The 18,574-nt window shown below is 47.7% G+C and overlaps 1 protein-coding gene across 1 annotated transcript in view; it reads right to left on the reverse strand.

The window, feature by feature from the left end:
• The window catches only part of LOC144137020 (whirlin-like), a 267,993-nt gene that overhangs the window by 172,167 nt on the left and 77,252 nt on the right, over positions 1 to 18,574 (reverse strand). Inside the window, exons 4-6 of the mRNA XM_077669440.1 lie at positions 18,129 to 18,260; positions 12,199 to 12,324; positions 1,317 to 1,516 (exon numbers count right to left, since the gene is read on the reverse strand). Of these exons, the coding sequence (XP_077525566.1) occupies positions 1,317 to 1,516; positions 12,199 to 12,324; positions 18,129 to 18,260 (458 nt within the window). The remainder of the gene's footprint in view (positions 1 to 1,316; positions 1,517 to 12,198; positions 12,325 to 18,128; positions 18,261 to 18,574) is intronic.

Here is an 18,574-nt window from a genome sequence, read left to right on the forward strand (position 1 = left end):
GGTGTTACAAACAACTAAGAGCCTCAAAAAAAGAAAAAGAAAAAGAAACATCCAGTGGTCGCAATCGAACCTGGGTCCCTCGCGTTTCCAAGCCGACGTCTATCCGATTTCGCCGTTAGGACACGTACTGACCGAGAAACATCTAGTGAAGGTCGAAATATGGGCTAGTTAGATCCAGGAGCCTCTCGTCTGTTCCATTCCGAGCTATTTGGCAAAGGGAGGTAGCGGTTGGTCAATAGTTTGCGGCGTCGTTGCCCCGGACGCCGCCGTTGCTAGGCCGTACTGCACGCCAGGAGATTAGCGGCTACTTTGAAATGGCGCGCTTCAGACTCGTGTGCCTCATGACCGCAGCGCCGTCACGGACGCTACCGTTGATAGGCCGTGCATCATGCCGAGAGATGAGCGGCTGATTTGAAAGTTGCCAAGAACCTTAGCTTGGCAGCAGACACGCCAGCAGAACTGAATCTGCATGTGATGAGGTGGTTCTTTATGTGATGAGGGGTGATTCTTTATCTGGTGTGTGTGGTGTGTTTTCAAGAGTGGGTCGAGCTCAGCCAGTGGGTTGGGTGGGGTGTGATCTGGGTTGGGTAAAGGGTTGGTTGAGGTTCATTGGGTATGGGTTTGTGTTAAGTGGGAATGGTTTGGGGTTTGGCTACGGGTTGGTTAGGGTTTTGAGTTTTGGTTTGGTTTATGCTGACTGGCAGCCTATCATTGCCTCTGTCGTTGAAGAAGAAAGTGTATGACAACTGTATGTAACCGGTACTCACCTACGGGGCAGAAACTTGGAGTCTCACTAAAAGGATTTAACTTAAATTAAGCACCACTCAGCGAGCAATGGAACGAAAGATGATAGGTGTAACATTAAGGGACAAGAAGAGAGCTGAGTGGGTCAGGGAACAAACGCGTGTTAAGGACATATTAGTAGAAATTAAGAAGAAATGGGTGTGGGCAGGGCATGTAGTGTAAAGGCAAGATAACCGGTAGTCATTAAGGGTAACACAGTGGATTAATAGAGAAGGCAAGCGTGGCAGGGGGTGGTAGGAAGTTAAATGGGCAGATGAGATCAAGAAGTTTGCGGGGGTTAGCACAGGACCGCGATAATTGGAGATCCATGGGAGAGGCCTTTGCCCTGCAGTGGGCGTCGATAGGCTGTTGCTGCTGCTACTGATGATGATGATGACTTGTGACAAGCTTCGAGCGCACTCGTGTTCATTTTAGGGGAGGGGTCTGTTTTTGTTTTTAGTAGCAGCAATGCTACATGTGTGCCGTACGGAAGGGGGGATTATTTAGTGTGCGTCCGCACAGGTGTACCCTACCTGCAGTCTTGAGCCATTGATCTTGAGTGGTCCTCGTCGTTCTCGTCGATTCCGGCCATGTGCAGCAGATCGCAGGGCACCTTGCCCAGGCGGCGCACCCGCAGAATCATTCGTGGCGCGTGCTGCAGAACGTCTGCGGCCTCGTCGTGGGTCAGCTCACTCAGGTCGTGCTCGTTCACCGACAGGATCTCGTCGCCTACCTGCCGACGGGACGACGCGGAAGAGCCGGGGCTTAATAATGCACGGAACTGTGGAAAGGATAGCTCACGAGTTAACTTCTGTTGCCGACTCTTTTATGTATCCAGTATATCTTGTGTTGAACTGTGGGTATAGGGGAACGCAAGCATTGTTTTCCACGAAGCGTTCCTTGGATGAGTTACCGGACTGTGCGTCATCACGAACATCCCTACGATATGCTTGTCCGACGGAAGTCGGCGCCAAAGTGGCACGGATACATTGTCCAGGTGGTGAGGACAGCGCTAAGCCTTGATTCTGCTTTAGGCTGTTTTAGAGTCTTCATGGTGCGCTTTGCCGCAGAAAACTCGGCCGACGATATCAGGCACAATGAGGTGTGTTTCTACGTGAACATACATTTCTGGACTTCTCAGGGCATTTTCGGAAAGTATAGCTGTTGTAAGAAGTTATGTCCCGCAGGTCACTGACGGTACAACTAGGAAGGACGGTGTCATCATCCAGTTCTTCCTGAAATACAATGGCGTTTCGTTTCACATGAACGTGAGTGGGATAAGGGGCGAAGAGTGACTATTATACGTTGGCCTTTCTGAAGCTCAGTAGCGCTCATACCGCGTCGCACTAACCGGAGGGAACGAATTATAGACATACCTACAGGCGGTTATGATAATGATGATGATTATTATTATTAGTGGCTCTCCCTTTGAATCTGGGTGTGCGTTGTCAGCAACCTACTTGCCTGTTTTATTTCACCAACTTGCCCTACTCCTACCTAACCTAATAGATTTGCATCCCCCCATCGCACCCTTCACCCCACTTTTAAACTGCCATCGTTGCCTCCCCCTTTTTTTCTTCCCCGCTGTTCTGAATTATCATCCGTACGATTACTCCTCCTGCGTACGGATACCTTCCCTACTTTTCCTCCACCACCATTCCAGCCGCCTCTTCGTCACCTCTACGGCTCCGAAGTTGGGGCTACCCCTCACCCCAAATCCCAAAGCCTCCGCCAACGTCGTTTCCCCCTCGTCCTACGGTGGTCGTATCTCTGTGCAGTCTCTGACAATATGGTCTATAGCTTCCCGATCACTGCCGCAGCATGAACATGTTTCATCCTGCTGCCTGTAGGTACCCGTGTATGCCCGGGTTCTCAGGCACCCCGCCCGTGCTTCGGAGAGCAATGCACTGCCTCTCGTATTGCAATAGAAAACTTCCTTCCCGATGTCTAGCATCTCTATTCTATAAGTTTTCAGAGTTTTTTTCGCTTCCATTCTCTGTGCCCACTTGTCCTCTCTGCCGCCTTTACCTGCTTTTTAACTGTTGTGTAAACCCCACTTTCCCCTACCGAATTTCCGTACCGCTTGGTCAGCTGTCTGGTCCTCCGTCTCCACCGCGTGTCCATGCTTGTCATATACAGGTACTTAAACACCCTCGCAGCCCATTTTTCGTCCTCCATGCCACGAAGTCGCTCCTCAGGCTATCTCGCTCTGCGGCTCCCGGTGAGGTGCTTCAGTGGCGCCCCCTGGCTCCCGACGTCAGCTTTGGGACTCACGTCGTTGTTGTCTGCTGCACTATGCTTGTGTGGGGCAGGAGTTGTTGTACTCGAGCTTGGCAGTTTTGATACTTGGGTGCTGAAAGGCATTTTAGCTTTACTTTATTTATATATAGAGTTTCTGACGCATTTAAGTACCGCCAAGCTGTGGCCCGCAACAATTGTATTAGCGGCCCATCAGGGTAACTCGTTTTTGCTAGCTTGTTTGCAAGGGTTAAGGCTCAGAGTTCCCTAATAAATATTTAGGCTGCGAAAGTTTCACTTAAAGGATTTTTGAAATTGCACAATGCTAGCTAATGCTGTGCACCAAGCAGTGGGAGCCAACAGAAACAACACAACACCAGGAAATAAAACGACGGTTCTTCGCTTTGTTCTTGACTTGTAGTAGATAAATGTAGACCTGTGCCCGACACTTCTCAAAAGTTTTTCTGCTCCGTCATCAGCCTCATTTCGATGTTTACGGTGGTTTCGTAAGGCCAGAGAAGGTTCGTGTGTACATTTTTCTCAGGCTGCATAGAATTAACTTCCTTAAAGACCGCCTTTTATGGATGCGTGAAAGGACTACATAATTGAAGCCTGCGCCGTTCATTCATAAGTGTATGCATTGAGCAGGTTTCTTCTATGTCACCAGGAAAGGACGCAGATAACGTTGTCCGGAGTACTCGGAGGTGGCTTCGGTGTCCCAAATTTATATCGCAGCGAGCGTTAACATCACGAACCCGCTCTTTAAATTCGAACGGTGCCTGCTTCTACTGATCCACTGCGGCGAGTATTTCCCATCCCATTTATTTTTAAAGCAAAGCTGCCTACCTCTACCAGCCAACAGTTCTTTTGCAGCGCGCGTGCGGGACAATAAACTCCCAACGCGGCGGAGGCGGCGACAGGGGGGGGGGGAAGTGTCACTCACGGAGCACACTGTAGATGGCGCGGCGAATGTAACTAGCATTCCCCGCGCGGAGGTGCCTGCCCGCCGGCGGGCCAGTCGGCATTCCGGCTTTGTCGTCTGCTTTAGAGACGGTTCTTTTGGGCCTGTGGCGCAGCTTTACGTCCATTGCGCGCTTCCTTGGGACGGCTTGAATAAATTGTTCGACAGGACCTCCTGGGTAACCCGGATCCGACGAAATTAAGCGGTCATATGACACAGATACGTGAAGGAATGGTTTGAAAGGCGGGAAAGCAAAAGCAGAAACAACATACAGACATCTGGCCGCTAGAGAAACGCTACCTTTTCCGCACTGGTTGCCACGAATGGGACCCCGTTGTCTAAATTGATGAATACCAATTCGGTTGTTTTAAAGGGACACTGAAGTGATTCGTAAACATTGCGGGATTACTAGCTCAAATTGTAGTTCGGAGTCCACAGGCCATATTTCGACCCAATCTGAGTGCGTTTGCGCGAATTTATTTAGTTGAAAAATCAATTCGGAAATGCTGTCCTCCTCTCTGCATCCTCGCCCATTTTCTGTGGTGTTTTCGTGTGACGTCAGGAGGAGATGACTTGGCTTGACTGCGCTACTGCACGGCTCGCCGACCTTTACGACAGAGTCAGTCGGCCCAGCGTTTGTGGTACAGAGTTTAGTCCGCCGGCTGCCGACGGGTCGTCGCAAATCCTTCACTCAATTGAAACTAAGCCACGGCACGTTTGGGAATCAAAGAATGTGCGTTTCCTTAGTTTGTAGTTTATACACTGTATCAAGCTCCAAGTCCAGGTCGCTCCGCACAAGCGCTGCACAAGCGCACATGCGACGCTTCGCTGACTGGTACACTAGTAGGAAAATCTAAGGCCACTTGAAGGCGGGAGAAGTCAGCGAAGCCAATATAGGCACTAAGGAAATAAAACCAACTGAAACGTTTACCGTACAGCGTAAAACGAGGGAGCCCGAAGCACTTTTTGCGCTGGGTGAACAAGCACAGCTGTCGGCAGTCCGACTACGCATGTGTGAACGCTTTTCCGTCTAAGAAATGCAATTGTTAGACGTGAGATATTGTGAAAATTTGGGGGACGCTTACTGCACGAGCGCTATACAACAAATAGTCACCTAAGCTGCTTGAAATGTTAAAACTAAATAAAAGTGTAAACTGTTTATACATTATATACCGCATATTTCCAACGCCCAGAGCTCTGGCCCGTGGCCGAGTGGTCTGGTGCACCAGACATGTTATTTTGCAAGTTGCAAGTTCGAATCCCCGAGGGTACTCTTTTTTTGTAAGTTTATTTTTTCGTTTTCGAAAAGCATGTTGTTTTACAGAACCGAAACCGAATTTGGTTTGAATGCTAATTGTGAGCATCGTCCAATCACGGTGCAACTGCTCCCGTCGTCACAGCGTTTAGTTGGTGCGGCTGCCGCAGACCGCGCATGGTAGTTTTTCTTCTTTCGGGCTTTATAAAATAATTACCGACTTGTTAACCGGATAAGCGATGAAAAGGGTGTTAATTCGAGCCAGTCTACGCAGTGCAAGCAAAAAATTGGAGGTTGACAAATTCACTTCAGTGTCCCTCTAACAGCTATTGCAAAAGGCGGAAGGAGCAATGGATCTGATAAACAGCGATTATAAAAGTTCCCTCAGCTTTCTCGCAATTCTCAAACTTACTAAGCTAACTAGTCTAAATCGGTATAAAGGGGAATCACTAAGCTCACATGCCCATTGTTTCGGTGTGTACGCTTGTGTCGCGCGGTGGTGTAGCCCCGAGCTAGCACAACAGGACGCCTAGATTCCGCTGTCTCACCCTTCGAAATACGCTCCGCCCGTTTTCCTTCTGCCGACGCACGGGCGGGCTACGGCGGCGTCGTGCACCGCTCTAGCCCCGGCGTGTCCGACGCTGCTGCGTTCGGGACGCCACCCCCGCGAATTCCAAGTAACGCCTGGCAGAATCTCTCGTTTCACTCTTTGTAGAGCCACGTGTGTGAATTCAAGTGACGTCACATGGGCAATTGTTGTGACTGCCGTTTAAAACTTTGCGTTCCAACCCCCTTCACAGCGTGGATTGGAGCCAATTTTTTTTAACTCAGCACCCAGTGTGGCGTAAGTGGAGCCCTGCATCGATGTTTGACCACTCATTGAAGTGTACTTCGTTGACTGACCATTTCACGACGACATGAGTGCAGTGCATTTGTCTCTACAGTGTCCACTCAGAATAAATAAACAAAAAAAAGTACTTTCCAGTGGGATTTCATCCTGTACTAGCCAAATATGACGCAACGTCCGCACGGCACGGCGCAACGCAGCACCGTTCTAGTGCGAAAGCACTATGCGCTTACCTTTAACTTCGTCGCGGAATATTCCTGAGGCCTGTTTCGTGAATTCTGTTTCGTGAAGCCTGTTTTGTGAAGCCTGTTTTGTGACGCCTCATTTGCGAAGCCTCCAGTATTTTCCGGAGCAGAGGTTGCTTGCGACAAGGCTGCCGTGCAGCAGAGGGAGGTGGCGGCGCGCATGCGACGGCCGGGCCTCAGGCCATCGCATATGCATTGCCAACTGGAACCCGCAGCTCGTTGTACAGCGAATATGACGTTGCTTGGCACGTCGTAATTGGCTCAACTACACGGTTTAATGATGTTAAGTATAACCATAGGACGCTGGCCCTCACCCCACGCTTTGCGGTCTAACGTCGTCGACCGGTACCCATGGAAAAAAAAAAAATGACTGCTTGTGTCCGCCAGGTAACTTGTAAACCTGCTCGAAAGATTTTGCTCTCTTTCCCGAAACTTGGCGTTCTTTGAGCGCTCGAATTACGTCATTACCGCGATGTAGCAGCTATTCGCCGGCTTTCCTTCAGCTGCAGCAAATGAACGCATTCGATAGCCACTTTAAACATCCCCCTCGCGAGGGGCACGATCAAATGCAGAGCATTTCCGGGGGCGCACGACGTTAAGTAGTTTGCGTTACGTTAATGTTGTTGCACTTGTTGCTGTTGGTTGTTGTATTGTAATTAAATGAGGAGACGTAATTACGTGGTCACGTGACATCATTTATTAGCAGGTGGGTATGATTATTGTGGCGCAGTGGGAAGAGCACCATGTACCTCGCGTTCCGCCCACAGGTAGTGAATGCGTTGTATCAGCAGCTTCTTGACGTAGTTTGAATGAGTCAAGGATATAAGGCGCGTTCATAGCCTTCCATTCTGTGTCGGCTTTGTGGCGCAGTGGGTAGAGCACCATGTACCTTGCGTTCCGCCCGCAGGGTCGTGGGATCGAAACCAGGCGCCGGTAAGTATTATTTTTTTATATAGTGTAGGGGGAGGAGTGCGGACTACGACGGACAACTAGACTGGGTGACATCGTGAGTTAAAGAAATGCTCTGCATTTAAAAAAAAAAATAGTGGCGCACCTGCTTGCTTCCCTGCAAATGTTGGCGGATTCTTCTGCCACAAGTAACACCATCTCCCCTCTCTGTCTCCACCCCTCCGCTCTCGCTAATCCCATGATGCGTGCCCTCAAGGTTTGTTCAAATCAGTTCAATTATGACGTGTTCCTGCTGCTCGCACGCCATCTGTTCGTACAGTGCGGGACTTTTCCTACCTTTTGTTGTTTGTTATGCTCAGAACAGGACGAGCTGCGGTGCTTTCTTTAAAGCGTGCTGCTGAGCCCGAGGACGCGGGTTCGATTCCAGGCCGCAGCGGCCGCTTTTCTCTCGGAGGCGACAAGGGAAAATGGCTGTGTGTTTGAGATTTCGGTGCACGTTAAAGACCCCCAGGTGGTCAAAATTGACCCGGAGCCCTCCACTACGGCGCGCCTCACACCTGCGTAGCGTCGGCGCGTTAAACCGCACAATCAATCAATCAATCAATCAATCAATCAATCAATCAATCAATCAATCAATCAATCAATCAATCAATCAATCAATCAATCAATCAATCAATCAATCAATCAATCAATCAATCAATCAATCCGCTTTATTTAAAGCGAAAGATTTCTTAGTGTGACCGATGGCGTCCTGTAAAAACAAATGTATTTCCCATTTCCCCATAGACCGGCTAGCGGACCAAATAAATGCACCCCTCCGTCTAAACGATGACGATGGTTGAACGCTAAGCTTTCTCGTGATGGATCCCTTGGTTGGCCAATATCAGACTGCGAGTCTGTACTACTCTGGAGGTACGCACCACCTTTCTAGAACACCCACAGCAACTATCTCATGTGCCCTCCATAGGCCTAGCGTTTGGGTTTGAGGTGTACAGCCTGAATTGGCACCTGCTGCTTTGCGTTCACTTCGACCGTGTCGAAATGGAACAATCGGATAGACTCCGGCCTCCTAATGCGAGAGACCAGGTTCGACTCCGGCCAGGGGAAGCGTTTTTTAAAGATGATGGTCTTTCTTGGGCTACTTAAATGCAGAAATTTTGGTCTGTCTGTCTGTGACTTGATTCAGCGACCCGGCCAAAGTGAAACGAAGTCTGGGCAATAGTCTTATATACTCACAGCGAAATCTAAACGTACAAGCCCGGTTTATATGTTCATACTTATCAACATTGGTGAACAAGAACAAAACATTACGCCAATATAAGACATAAAATTAATAAACAAATGATATTTAGTGTTTCTTTATAAAAAAAATTCATACATGCTTGATTTTTGCGAAATGAAATACTACTGTTACTGCAGAAAAAAAAAACACTGTCGCCTGCTGTCGCCCGCGCCACTATAGCCTCTAGCGGAGTTTTAAGAATTCAAGCGGCAACAGTTACGAAAGCTTCCGCTAGATAGGGTCCACAATCTGTACTCTTCCCCAGGTCATATTAGAGTGCAAGCACAACCACAACCTCCTCCCTCTTCCATCCCTCCATCCCACCCCTGAGCTGTGGGAGAACCTGGTGACCAGCAGCGTTCTGGACGTCCAGACACTTCTGGCCTCCAGAGCGAAGGCTGCCGGCTCATCACATGGCTTCCTGGAATAAGGAACCACTCCCACTTCACCGGCTCAATAAAATGTTTTTCACTCACTCAATCTGCTTGGAACGCACTTGGACTACGGCAACGCGGTCCTATAAACGTTGAAGTAGGGCGCCTCGATTCACGCGCGTCTCCGCCGTACGGCAGCGCTGGCATCGAGGCACCCGGCCTCGAGCAGTGCAACGCGGTTAATTTAAATCGACTCGAGCAAACCTTTACCGTGTTTACCTTGGGAGGAGCGCGACTCAAGAGGGACAACATGAGAGGTGAGCGGGAAAGCGAAGGGAGGCATTTACTTGGCAAATGTCGACAAAGACTATCGTCTTTTGTCGACATTTGCGACGAAAGGAGCAGATACGCGGCCATTTTTTCTTTCACTTTACTCACGATCATTCATCCTCATCGTCAGAGAAAGTTGGCTTTCCTGCAGGGCGTATTGGCGTACAACGCCATCAGTGAGGGCACTAAAGTTTCCCTTTAAAAATGTGCGTTACTTGATATTACGCAACAAACCTATGGAATAGGTTTGTTGCGTGGAATACTGCAATAGTGCAGCGATACTGCAATACTGCAATACTGCAACTATGGAATACTGCAGCGAATATTTGTCAGGACTTCCAAAAAAATATTTTAAGGCAGAACGCCTTGCAAACCATCACACGCTCAATGGGGCCAAGTAGCTGTAGCGAATAATATTGCTGAAGGTATACCCGCCGCGGTGGCTCAGTGGCCGAGGCGTTATGCTACTGAGCCCAAGGACGACCCTTTAAACCCAGCCGGGATGTCCGCTGATGAAGGCGAAAATCAAATCAAACCAAAGCAAATCAAATCACTTTATTCAAACCTATGCTTAGGGACACGGACAAAAAGCCCAGAAAAGGCTTGACGGGGGTCCCTTACAAGGCATACAGTGGAAAGCGGAGCACGTTAAGAATACACTCAGTGAGTTTGAAATTGCAGACGGAGCTGCTCGTGGACACAAATGTATTGTGATATAAATAGCAAAGTTAAACAATATCAGGATGGGAGAACAAGAATGATCGGACGTACATAATGTGGGTAAGATTAAAAGAAACCATAAAAGAAAACGCTAGGACAATGCGCGGTACACCAAAACCAAGTATGCGTGAGTGCAAAATGTGCGCGATAAGGAGCACAGGTACGATTTAGATGACACAAAACAGAAAACGAACTCAGGATATTGCTACCTGCACTTTGGTTCGGGTTACAGAACTATTTTGCGTAAATCTCTAAACGATTTATTTGCCACATCTGGGGTGTGTTTTTCGTACAGTTCGTTCAGGGTTGACGGCAAGCGAAATTTCAAGATCTGTTTTCCGTAAGTTGTTCGGCAAATATTAACTTTCCATTTTTCAGAATTTCGTGTTCAATACACAGGATGGTACGTTGTAAGCCCGGCTAATTCAGCTAATGAATGGTCGTGCTTAACTATTTCCAACTTGTAATAACAGATCAGCCTATAGGTGTATAAAGAGTGCCACGGATAATGTTAAAATTTGCAAACAGTTCTGCAGCGTGAGAATAGTAATGAGTCTTGGCTATTATGCAGATTAAACGTTTCTGTAAACGCGATAGTTTATCAGTATTTTCAGCTATTGTCGTTGGCCAAACCAGATCACCGTAATTCAGGATCGAGGAAAACAGAGAATCGTGGAGCAGTGTATTCACTGAAATGGGAAAAGAACAATAGCGACGCAAATATGCAGCCGCACACGAAAGTTTCTGCGTAAGGTAGCCAACGTGGTCGTCCAACTACATACTTACTGCGAAAATTATTCCCGAGAGTTTTAGAATGGCGAACGACCTCAGTTGCAGCGTTATTGATTACAAGCGACGGAAGATCAAAAACTTTTTGACGTGGGTGAACCATGATTGCCTCAGTCTTATTAACGTTGATTTTTAGATCATTTTCACTTGCCCAGTTGTTTATTTGTTTCAATGCCCTATTCACTCATTCAGCTAAAACGATGCTTGTCTGCCCAATGAAAAGCACACTTTTGTCATGGGCGTATAAAATATAGTCAGCAGATTTGTCGCTATTAACTATATCATTAATGTAAATTAAAACGGAAAACAAAATTAAAAACAAAAAAGTGAAAGCGCCCGCGTATGGAGATTTAGGCAAACGTTAAAAAGCCCGATTAGTCAAAATTAATCCGGGGCCCACCACTACGGCTCGCCTCACAGCCATAGCCCAGGTGTAGCTTAGGCGCGTTAACCCCCCCCCAACCAGAATAAAAAAAATTAGTTTCACTGTGGCCGGTACACACACTCGCCTTTCCGAGAAAAAAGGTCACACACTGCGTTAGAAAACAAAGAAAACCAAAGTTTGGTGCCCACCAATTTTTGCTATTCGGATACGGAGCTACCGAACCACGATTTCTAACTGATAAGCGGCTTAAAATGTAACACCATTATTTGGCGCCACTTTAACGAAGAACCGGCCGCCCGACGACAGTCTGCGACGCGTACAACGCCCCCGATAATGTGTGTCGGCCAGCAGTTTCCGGGGCTTTTTATTACGTTACGCCCAACGTTACGTTTTGAGGTCTCCGGAAGTTAACAGGCGCCAGAACGTTGACGTGCAGTTTTCTTCTTTTTTTTTTTTTGGCGTTGCTTTGCACGTCGTCAGGCTCGAGGTTTGGGCTGCCTCACGTTAAGCCAAACAAAAGCGACCGCGCACAACGCTTACCCTGGAGTTTCCCAGCATTTGTCGTAACGTTGCGCTTAGAGTTCAGACGACGGTAACAGGCATCCGCCTACTGACTTGCTAGTTGGACGTTAATGTCGTTAGCGCAACGTTACGGATATACGCTCTTCCTACCCGCCGCGGTGTACTAGGCTACGCTCCGCCGGGGTCGAATGCAATACTGCCACATTTTTACATACCCATAGAGCAGCACATATCCGCCTCACTCAGCGGCGCAACAGTCCCCGGCGACCCAGGCACCATGCACCCTACCATTGTGGATTCTGAAACATCTACATCGCCGGTGGCCGCAACCTGGGTAGATAGGAAAGTACCGTCCAAACCAGTATACGCCGCGAATAGCCCGCTGCCATATTCGGAGATATTTCTCGTAGCACAAAACGTGAAGTACCACTCAGAGGCGTTCAATTTGAAGCTACGGCCCACAAGGACTTACGTGTCCTCAGAGTATCTTTAGAACACTGCTATGAACAAGTGAACTCCTGAATAGACTACAAACTAATTCGCTGTCGTTAAGCTCACCTGCAGTCCCGCAATGTCGGCGGCGGAGTGGCGGTCCACGCCGATCACGAAGACTCCGAGGCCGTACTCCTGACCGCCCCGGATGGTCAGTCCCAGGCTGCGGCCTTTCTCCACGTTCAGGCTCACCTGCGGCCCAGGCACGCCACTCAGGCACTGTCTTACCCTGTTGCTCGACAGTCTACGCTTAAAATACATATATACCCTCGAACAGGGGCGTAGCCAGGAGTGTGTTTCGGTGTCGGAACACCACCGGAAATTTCGTGAGCGCTGTATCCCAAAAAAAAAATATTAATGTTGTTTATGGTACAAGTCCTGGGAGCCCTGGGTAAACTGGTATTTTTATGCAGATATTACGGTGAATCGAAAAAAAGAAAAAAACTAGCCCTTCCTATTTATCAAAACAGAAATATGACTAAGATGCTGAGTGAGCGCAGGGGCTATGTTGTTAGTTTTTCCGGCGGCGTGTATTTCCGGCGGCTACGCCACTGCCCTCGAACAGACGGTTAACGGACCATCTGTGTGGTTTACTTGTCAGCCATGACTTCTTCTGTTGTGAATTCTTCCTGGCTTTCTCTATTCCTTATAATTTTTTAAGCGGCGCTCGGGTCGGTAAAAAAAGAAAACACAACAACACCAGACGCTGCCGCGAAAATGACTCAAGCTTGAGGAAAACTGAAATATTTTTTGCCGTTTACCCGCAAATCTAGGACGGTAAAGTAGACAACTCAGATAAGCCAAATGACCCAAAGTGTGGGAAGGATAAAAAAGACAGACGAGAAGAGGCACGCGTGGCGTGCTATTCACTACTGAGTGAAATATTGTCACAGCTCAGGATTTAGACTTAGAATAGCGAGCGTTCGAACACAACCAGGGGCAACAGCAGAACAAAGCGCGCAAGCTATTATAGATACAGATCCAATATTAGCTTGAATAGCAGTTATCTTTCTGGCAGACAAGGGTATAAGGATAGCAGACACAATCCCGCGTGAAAACCGCCGAACCCAAGGACGCGGCCGGGTTAGATCCCATCCGTTTTTCGGAATGAACCGAAAAGCGAAGACACGCCTATGCCGATATTTTGGCTCACGTTAATGATACGCCTGTTGTCAAAAGTAACTCGGAGCCCTCCACTACGGTTCGCTTCATTGCCCATGTATAGCTTCGGCGTGTAAAACACTCAGAATTTCAATTTGGGTTTAAAACTTGCTCCATCGCGTGGTTAACGCGGGCGTCTTCCGGGATATTTCCGGAAGACGCCCGGAAATATCATTATCTTTATCTGAGACGTGAAGTGGTCATGTTCATTCAAAGTGATATGGCGTGGCGATGCGCTACGATGAGCAAAAGATGCTTCACGGTGATGCGTTCCCGGCGATTATGTGAACTTTCTCCTAGAACGGGCCGTAGTTTTCACCTGCAAGGTTTGGAACTATCTGAACATCTCGACTTCCTGCGGCGGCCTCGATGAATTCATTCTACACACGAGGCATTTTAGAGCACGCACAAGGATGTAAGCTGCACAATTACAAAGACGTCTGCTGAATATACATGGATGAACAAGCAAGAAGAAGCAGGCAGTAAAACAACCGGTATGCTCAGACAGTTCCACTTAATGTCATTGCCGTACCAGGCAGTCTCTGCAACCACACTATGGTGTCGGCTTCGGTCTCACTTTTTGTGCCATCATATTTTGTGAGGACGACGGCCAAGCAGCGGTGAAGACCACGAACGCCGCCGAACTCACGGAAAGGAGAAGGAGGAGGAGGAGGACTGAACAATTATTGAGCGAAAGGACAGAAACCCTTTTGCTCAATTCAGCTGGCGGTCGGGGTCCTTGAGTACATGCCTCCGTTGGTTCTACCCGCCGTCTTCGCCCTTACGCTCAGCCATAGCTGTCTATTCGAGTCAGGGCTGGCATGTTCAGTCTCCCGATGCTCGTAGGTAGGACTGGGAATTGGATTCAAGTCTGGCTTATTCCGGCACTCTCAGACCATGTGATAGAGAGCAACGCGTTGGTCGCTGTATCTGCACAGGGTCGTATAGAGTGTGGGGTAGGTGGCATGTAGTCTCGTGGGGTGTGGGGAGGATTACTTGTGGTTCTTTTGCAAGCGGGTCAGCTCCTGGCAGGTAAATGAGTCAAAATAACCTGCAACGTTGCGTAACATGTCGGTGCAAGTAGTAAGAGGGTGGTGTGCGCCGTCGTCATCCTCCAACGGCGCCAGGTTTTCAAGACCTCGGGCGTACGCATGGGCTGCTTGATTGCCACGGAGTAACGAATGGGTAGGCGTCCAAATTATCGATAGATTTCTGTTTGGGGGTATTCTGGGATAGAACCTGCATTGGTCATTGAAAGTTTAGAAACGCAGCGTCCACATTTGTCCGGCTCTCAGCCGGCTGGCGTCATAGCTGCTACCATCGTCTGGACAAAGCGCATCGCCAGAACCGGTACATCGACCGACTACCTCGAGGGACTGCACCCGACGCATGTACAGACCTCCTCGACAGCACCTACGGGAACACGACAGCACCTACGGGAACACGACAGCACCTACGGGAACACGACAGCCTCGAGTTACCTTCTATTTCCACCCGAAGTATATGCTGCAACGTGTCGACGCCAGATCTTCTGGCTTGTATCACCTATTTGACATTTTGTAAGCACGAAGCCGGATTAATTTATCTGGTTCCTTCTACTACGGCTCCGTTGTACTCCCTGATGACAACACGGGACCTTTCGCGGGATAAAATCAGACCCTACTACTCTTCAAACACCGACAAACCTTCTTAAGATCAAAGACTACCTAATAGCTGTAAACAGAGACAAGAACCGACTGCATAGCACTGAAAGACTCTCAACCTTATTAATTATGACATAGAAGAGGAGGGCGGACAATTGCTCCACTGGTGTCATTTTGGATAAGGGGGTTACGTTGAACTTCCGGAATTTATTACGCATATCTTTGTCAAGCCTGCACTGGCATCTCCCCGCGTGATATTTATTTAAACTACAGGAAGCTTTAGCTCTATCCGAAAGACGGCACCAAGCAAGAAGAAAAGACGGGATACACAAGGCAAAGGTACTTATTACGGGAAGTGATGTGAGGGAAACTGAAACATGGCGCAAAAAATAAAAATAAAATAAAACGTGAATAGTAGCGGATTGTGGGAACGAAATACTCAAAGTGTCAAGAAATAAAATAGTTGAAATTTGCAATTTGCATTCTTGTACATTCCGCGCTTCAACACCTATGCAAACCCCGCTTCCTTTTTCTGCATGCGGCCTCATAGCGAGTTTGGTATATAATATCTGCTTCTTCTTTGTGCCGCCGGCAACGTTCTAACAGTGAGCCACGTACGTTACGTTCAGACTTTTGGCGCTGAAGCTTTCCCCGGTGGTGTCCGTTTCTTCCTTTCTACGGTTCCAATTTAATCTACTTTTGACTTGACTAACTTATTTGACGGTCGTCGCCACTTATCAATAATTAGCATGTCAAGTCAATATACGTGCACTTCATCTTTAATGCCTGATAACTTTGAAGTTGCCAAAAAAGTTCCTCCCATATTCCCACCACAGCTACCATGCAGGGCGAATTTTAAACTTGTTTTTGCAGTTCTCTCTTCTTGTTGGGAAGATGCTGGTGACGTACGTTTTTCAGTCTGTTTCTCTGATCACAACTGAGCGCAGTTATGGAAAGTTGGTTGTCGTCATCATAGCAGAAGCGTCCAGTCTTGGCGGTTTCCCATTCCCGATTTTATGCAACTCAGACAGCGTTCTTGGTGTTTTCTCCAGCCGATTTTCAAGTCTTTCCAGTCCAAATTTTCCCCAGGTGTAAAATTTGGATCGTTCGCCCTCTTTGGTGTTGCACACGTGAAAATGTTTTGCGTGCGCAGAGACTTCATCCGCAACCAGCTTCGTGATAAAATCAGTCTACAGCATTACCGCTTCAAGGACAAAACTCGAGGTATCTCTCATACAGTTCGACGTTTTTGCAGGTTTCATGTTACCTGAACAACTGAATAATTTAACGTGAAAAATAACGTAAATCACCAGTTCTAACTGAATAAAATGTCATTCAGTTGAAATGAGAAGTAATATCGTTGCTGCTTAAGTTCAGAATACATAAGACGTTGGACATACAGCGCTCCGTATTTTTCAAGCTGATGTTTATTTTATGCGCCTGTTCCCAGAATTGTTTCGCCTACCGAACAACAATGTCAGTGCCGCATAGCAGAGTACAACATTTCTGTGAAATGGAATCAGTGTCTTTCGTTGTGTTTGGTAGGTGTGTTGGAATTACCACGCTACCAGTAGCGCACCTATTTTTCGTATTTTAAAGTGACGGGTACCGCATTTACGTTAGTATTTTCCCAGTAACGTTTGAGACATTGGTACTCGCAGCACGTCACGCACGTTATTGCGTAACCCCTCCTGAATATCAAGAACAGACGGTAACCGGGACAAAAACGCCCTCCTGGCTGCATCAATTTCTTCCCCGCCGCCACTCACTCACAAATCTGGCTACCAGCGAGCTGTCTGGCGACATCGCGAAAGGAAGAAAAATCCCTCCTACTGTCGACGGCTGGGTCTTTCGCTTGGAAGGCATTCCAAGAAACGTGCACTACACTCCCTTCAGAACAAAGGTGCGGGCAGTACTAAAGAACGCAAGGCATGCACATAGAAACAAGGGAAAAAAAGTGCATCAAGAAAGCGTATTTTACAAGACCTGTGACAGGCAAGACTTGGTTTTTGTTGACACCCGAGGCTTTCGTGACGTCACTTCACATACAAATTTGGGTTTTGGTTGAAACGGTTGATGTTCAAATTTTCTTTGTGCTTTCACTTATTCCATGACCTTTCTGTTTTCCCAGTACACTTCATGCATGTTACTAATGGTCACAGATGTGGTGGATGTTGTAAGTCGGTAATCGTCACTGGACGACGAGAGCGACGGCGATGAGAATGACCGGCGAGTCAAAAAGGACGGTAACGAAGTAGATCGGTTCGTGACTCCTCCAGAGCTTCGCCATCAAGCCTTCACGGTGGACTTTGTCAGCGGCTAAGCTGTAAATATACCTCTCCGCCAAGTAACGATACAATTCCCGAGAAACACAAACAGTAAATCCAAAGTGACATTTGTTACCTTTTCGAGAACGGGAACGATTTCGCTGGAAAATAACTACATTTCTACAGTGTGGTACTCACATTGTTCTTTGTTTCCAAAGCAACTAGGGCCGTAGTAGGTTTCTTTTATTTGAAGGCAACGTGTGACGTATTGAGAAACGTTTTTTACAGACGATAGTCTTTCTTGGGCTACTTAAACCCTTAAATTTTAGTCTGTCTGTCTGTCTGTCTGTCTGTCTGTCTGTCTGTCTGTCTGTCTGTCTGTCTGTCTGTCTGTCTGTCTGTCTGTCTGTCTGTCTGTCTGTCTGTCTGTCTGTCTGTCTGTCTGTCTGTCTGTCTGTTCTTCGATTCAGCCACCCGGACAAATCTTAAAAGAATTCTTGAATGAGAAATTTATATAGGCAAAACTTTTCCAATCGCTCAAATGGGGAAACACATTTCATACCTGTCAACTTTGTTCAGGTAAACGAAAATATTAGGCATCATTCAGGCAAAACATCAATACATAAGTGCTATTTGCAATGTTGTTTTGAATTGAAATACATGGCTACTTGATTTTTGTGATAGAAAAAAAAGAGTTGAAAACAACGTTTTCACACAAATATATAAAAAAAAGCGCTCAGAAGAGGGGATTTACTTTGCAGGGGTTTCAGAGGACTACCGTCTTGGAACGACATTTGCTTCGAAGTGCGCAGATACGCGGCGAATTTTTTTCGGGTAACACCTACATTACTGTTGCACGATCAAAGCAAGCACGCCCCATCAAGCGCCCGCGAGAAAAAAGCACTCGCGCACTTCGGGTACCCACCTTGTGTATTGGCGCCCCCCAGTGGGCGGGTGGCGAAGTCGGCCTTCCATCGCGCGTCACCCAGGCGTAGCTTCCGTGACCGCGAGATGGCGAGGCGACGCTGAGCCGAAGAGTACGGTGGCTCTCCAGAACCTGCGCCGCGTAGAGCCCACGGTGGCGTACGGGATAGAGTTTCTTACAAGATATGCCAGACAGGAAACGCGCTGAAACCGCGCGTCACCATGGTAATTATGGAAAGAGCACAGTTTTTCGCTTTGCTTCATACCTGGCTTGGCTTGTAACGTTCTAGCGATTGTGAAAATACGTAAAGCGTAGCAAAATCGACGATGAAAGTATTTATTTAGATAAATGGAGAATAAAAACACGGCGTACCCGTAAAATAAACTGCATTTATTCCGCTTTCTGTTTGTTTTTGTAGATGGAGGCATAGGTGAACATTACATCGT

The sequence above is a fragment of the Haemaphysalis longicornis genome, unplaced genomic scaffold, assembly GCF_048455015.1.
Source record: "Haemaphysalis longicornis isolate Haplotype H1 unplaced genomic scaffold, Haemaphysalis longicornis Haplotype H1 scaffold_1, whole genome shotgun sequence".
In the NCBI taxonomy this organism is placed as follows: Eukaryota; Metazoa; Arthropoda; class Arachnida; order Ixodida; family Ixodidae; genus Haemaphysalis; species Haemaphysalis longicornis.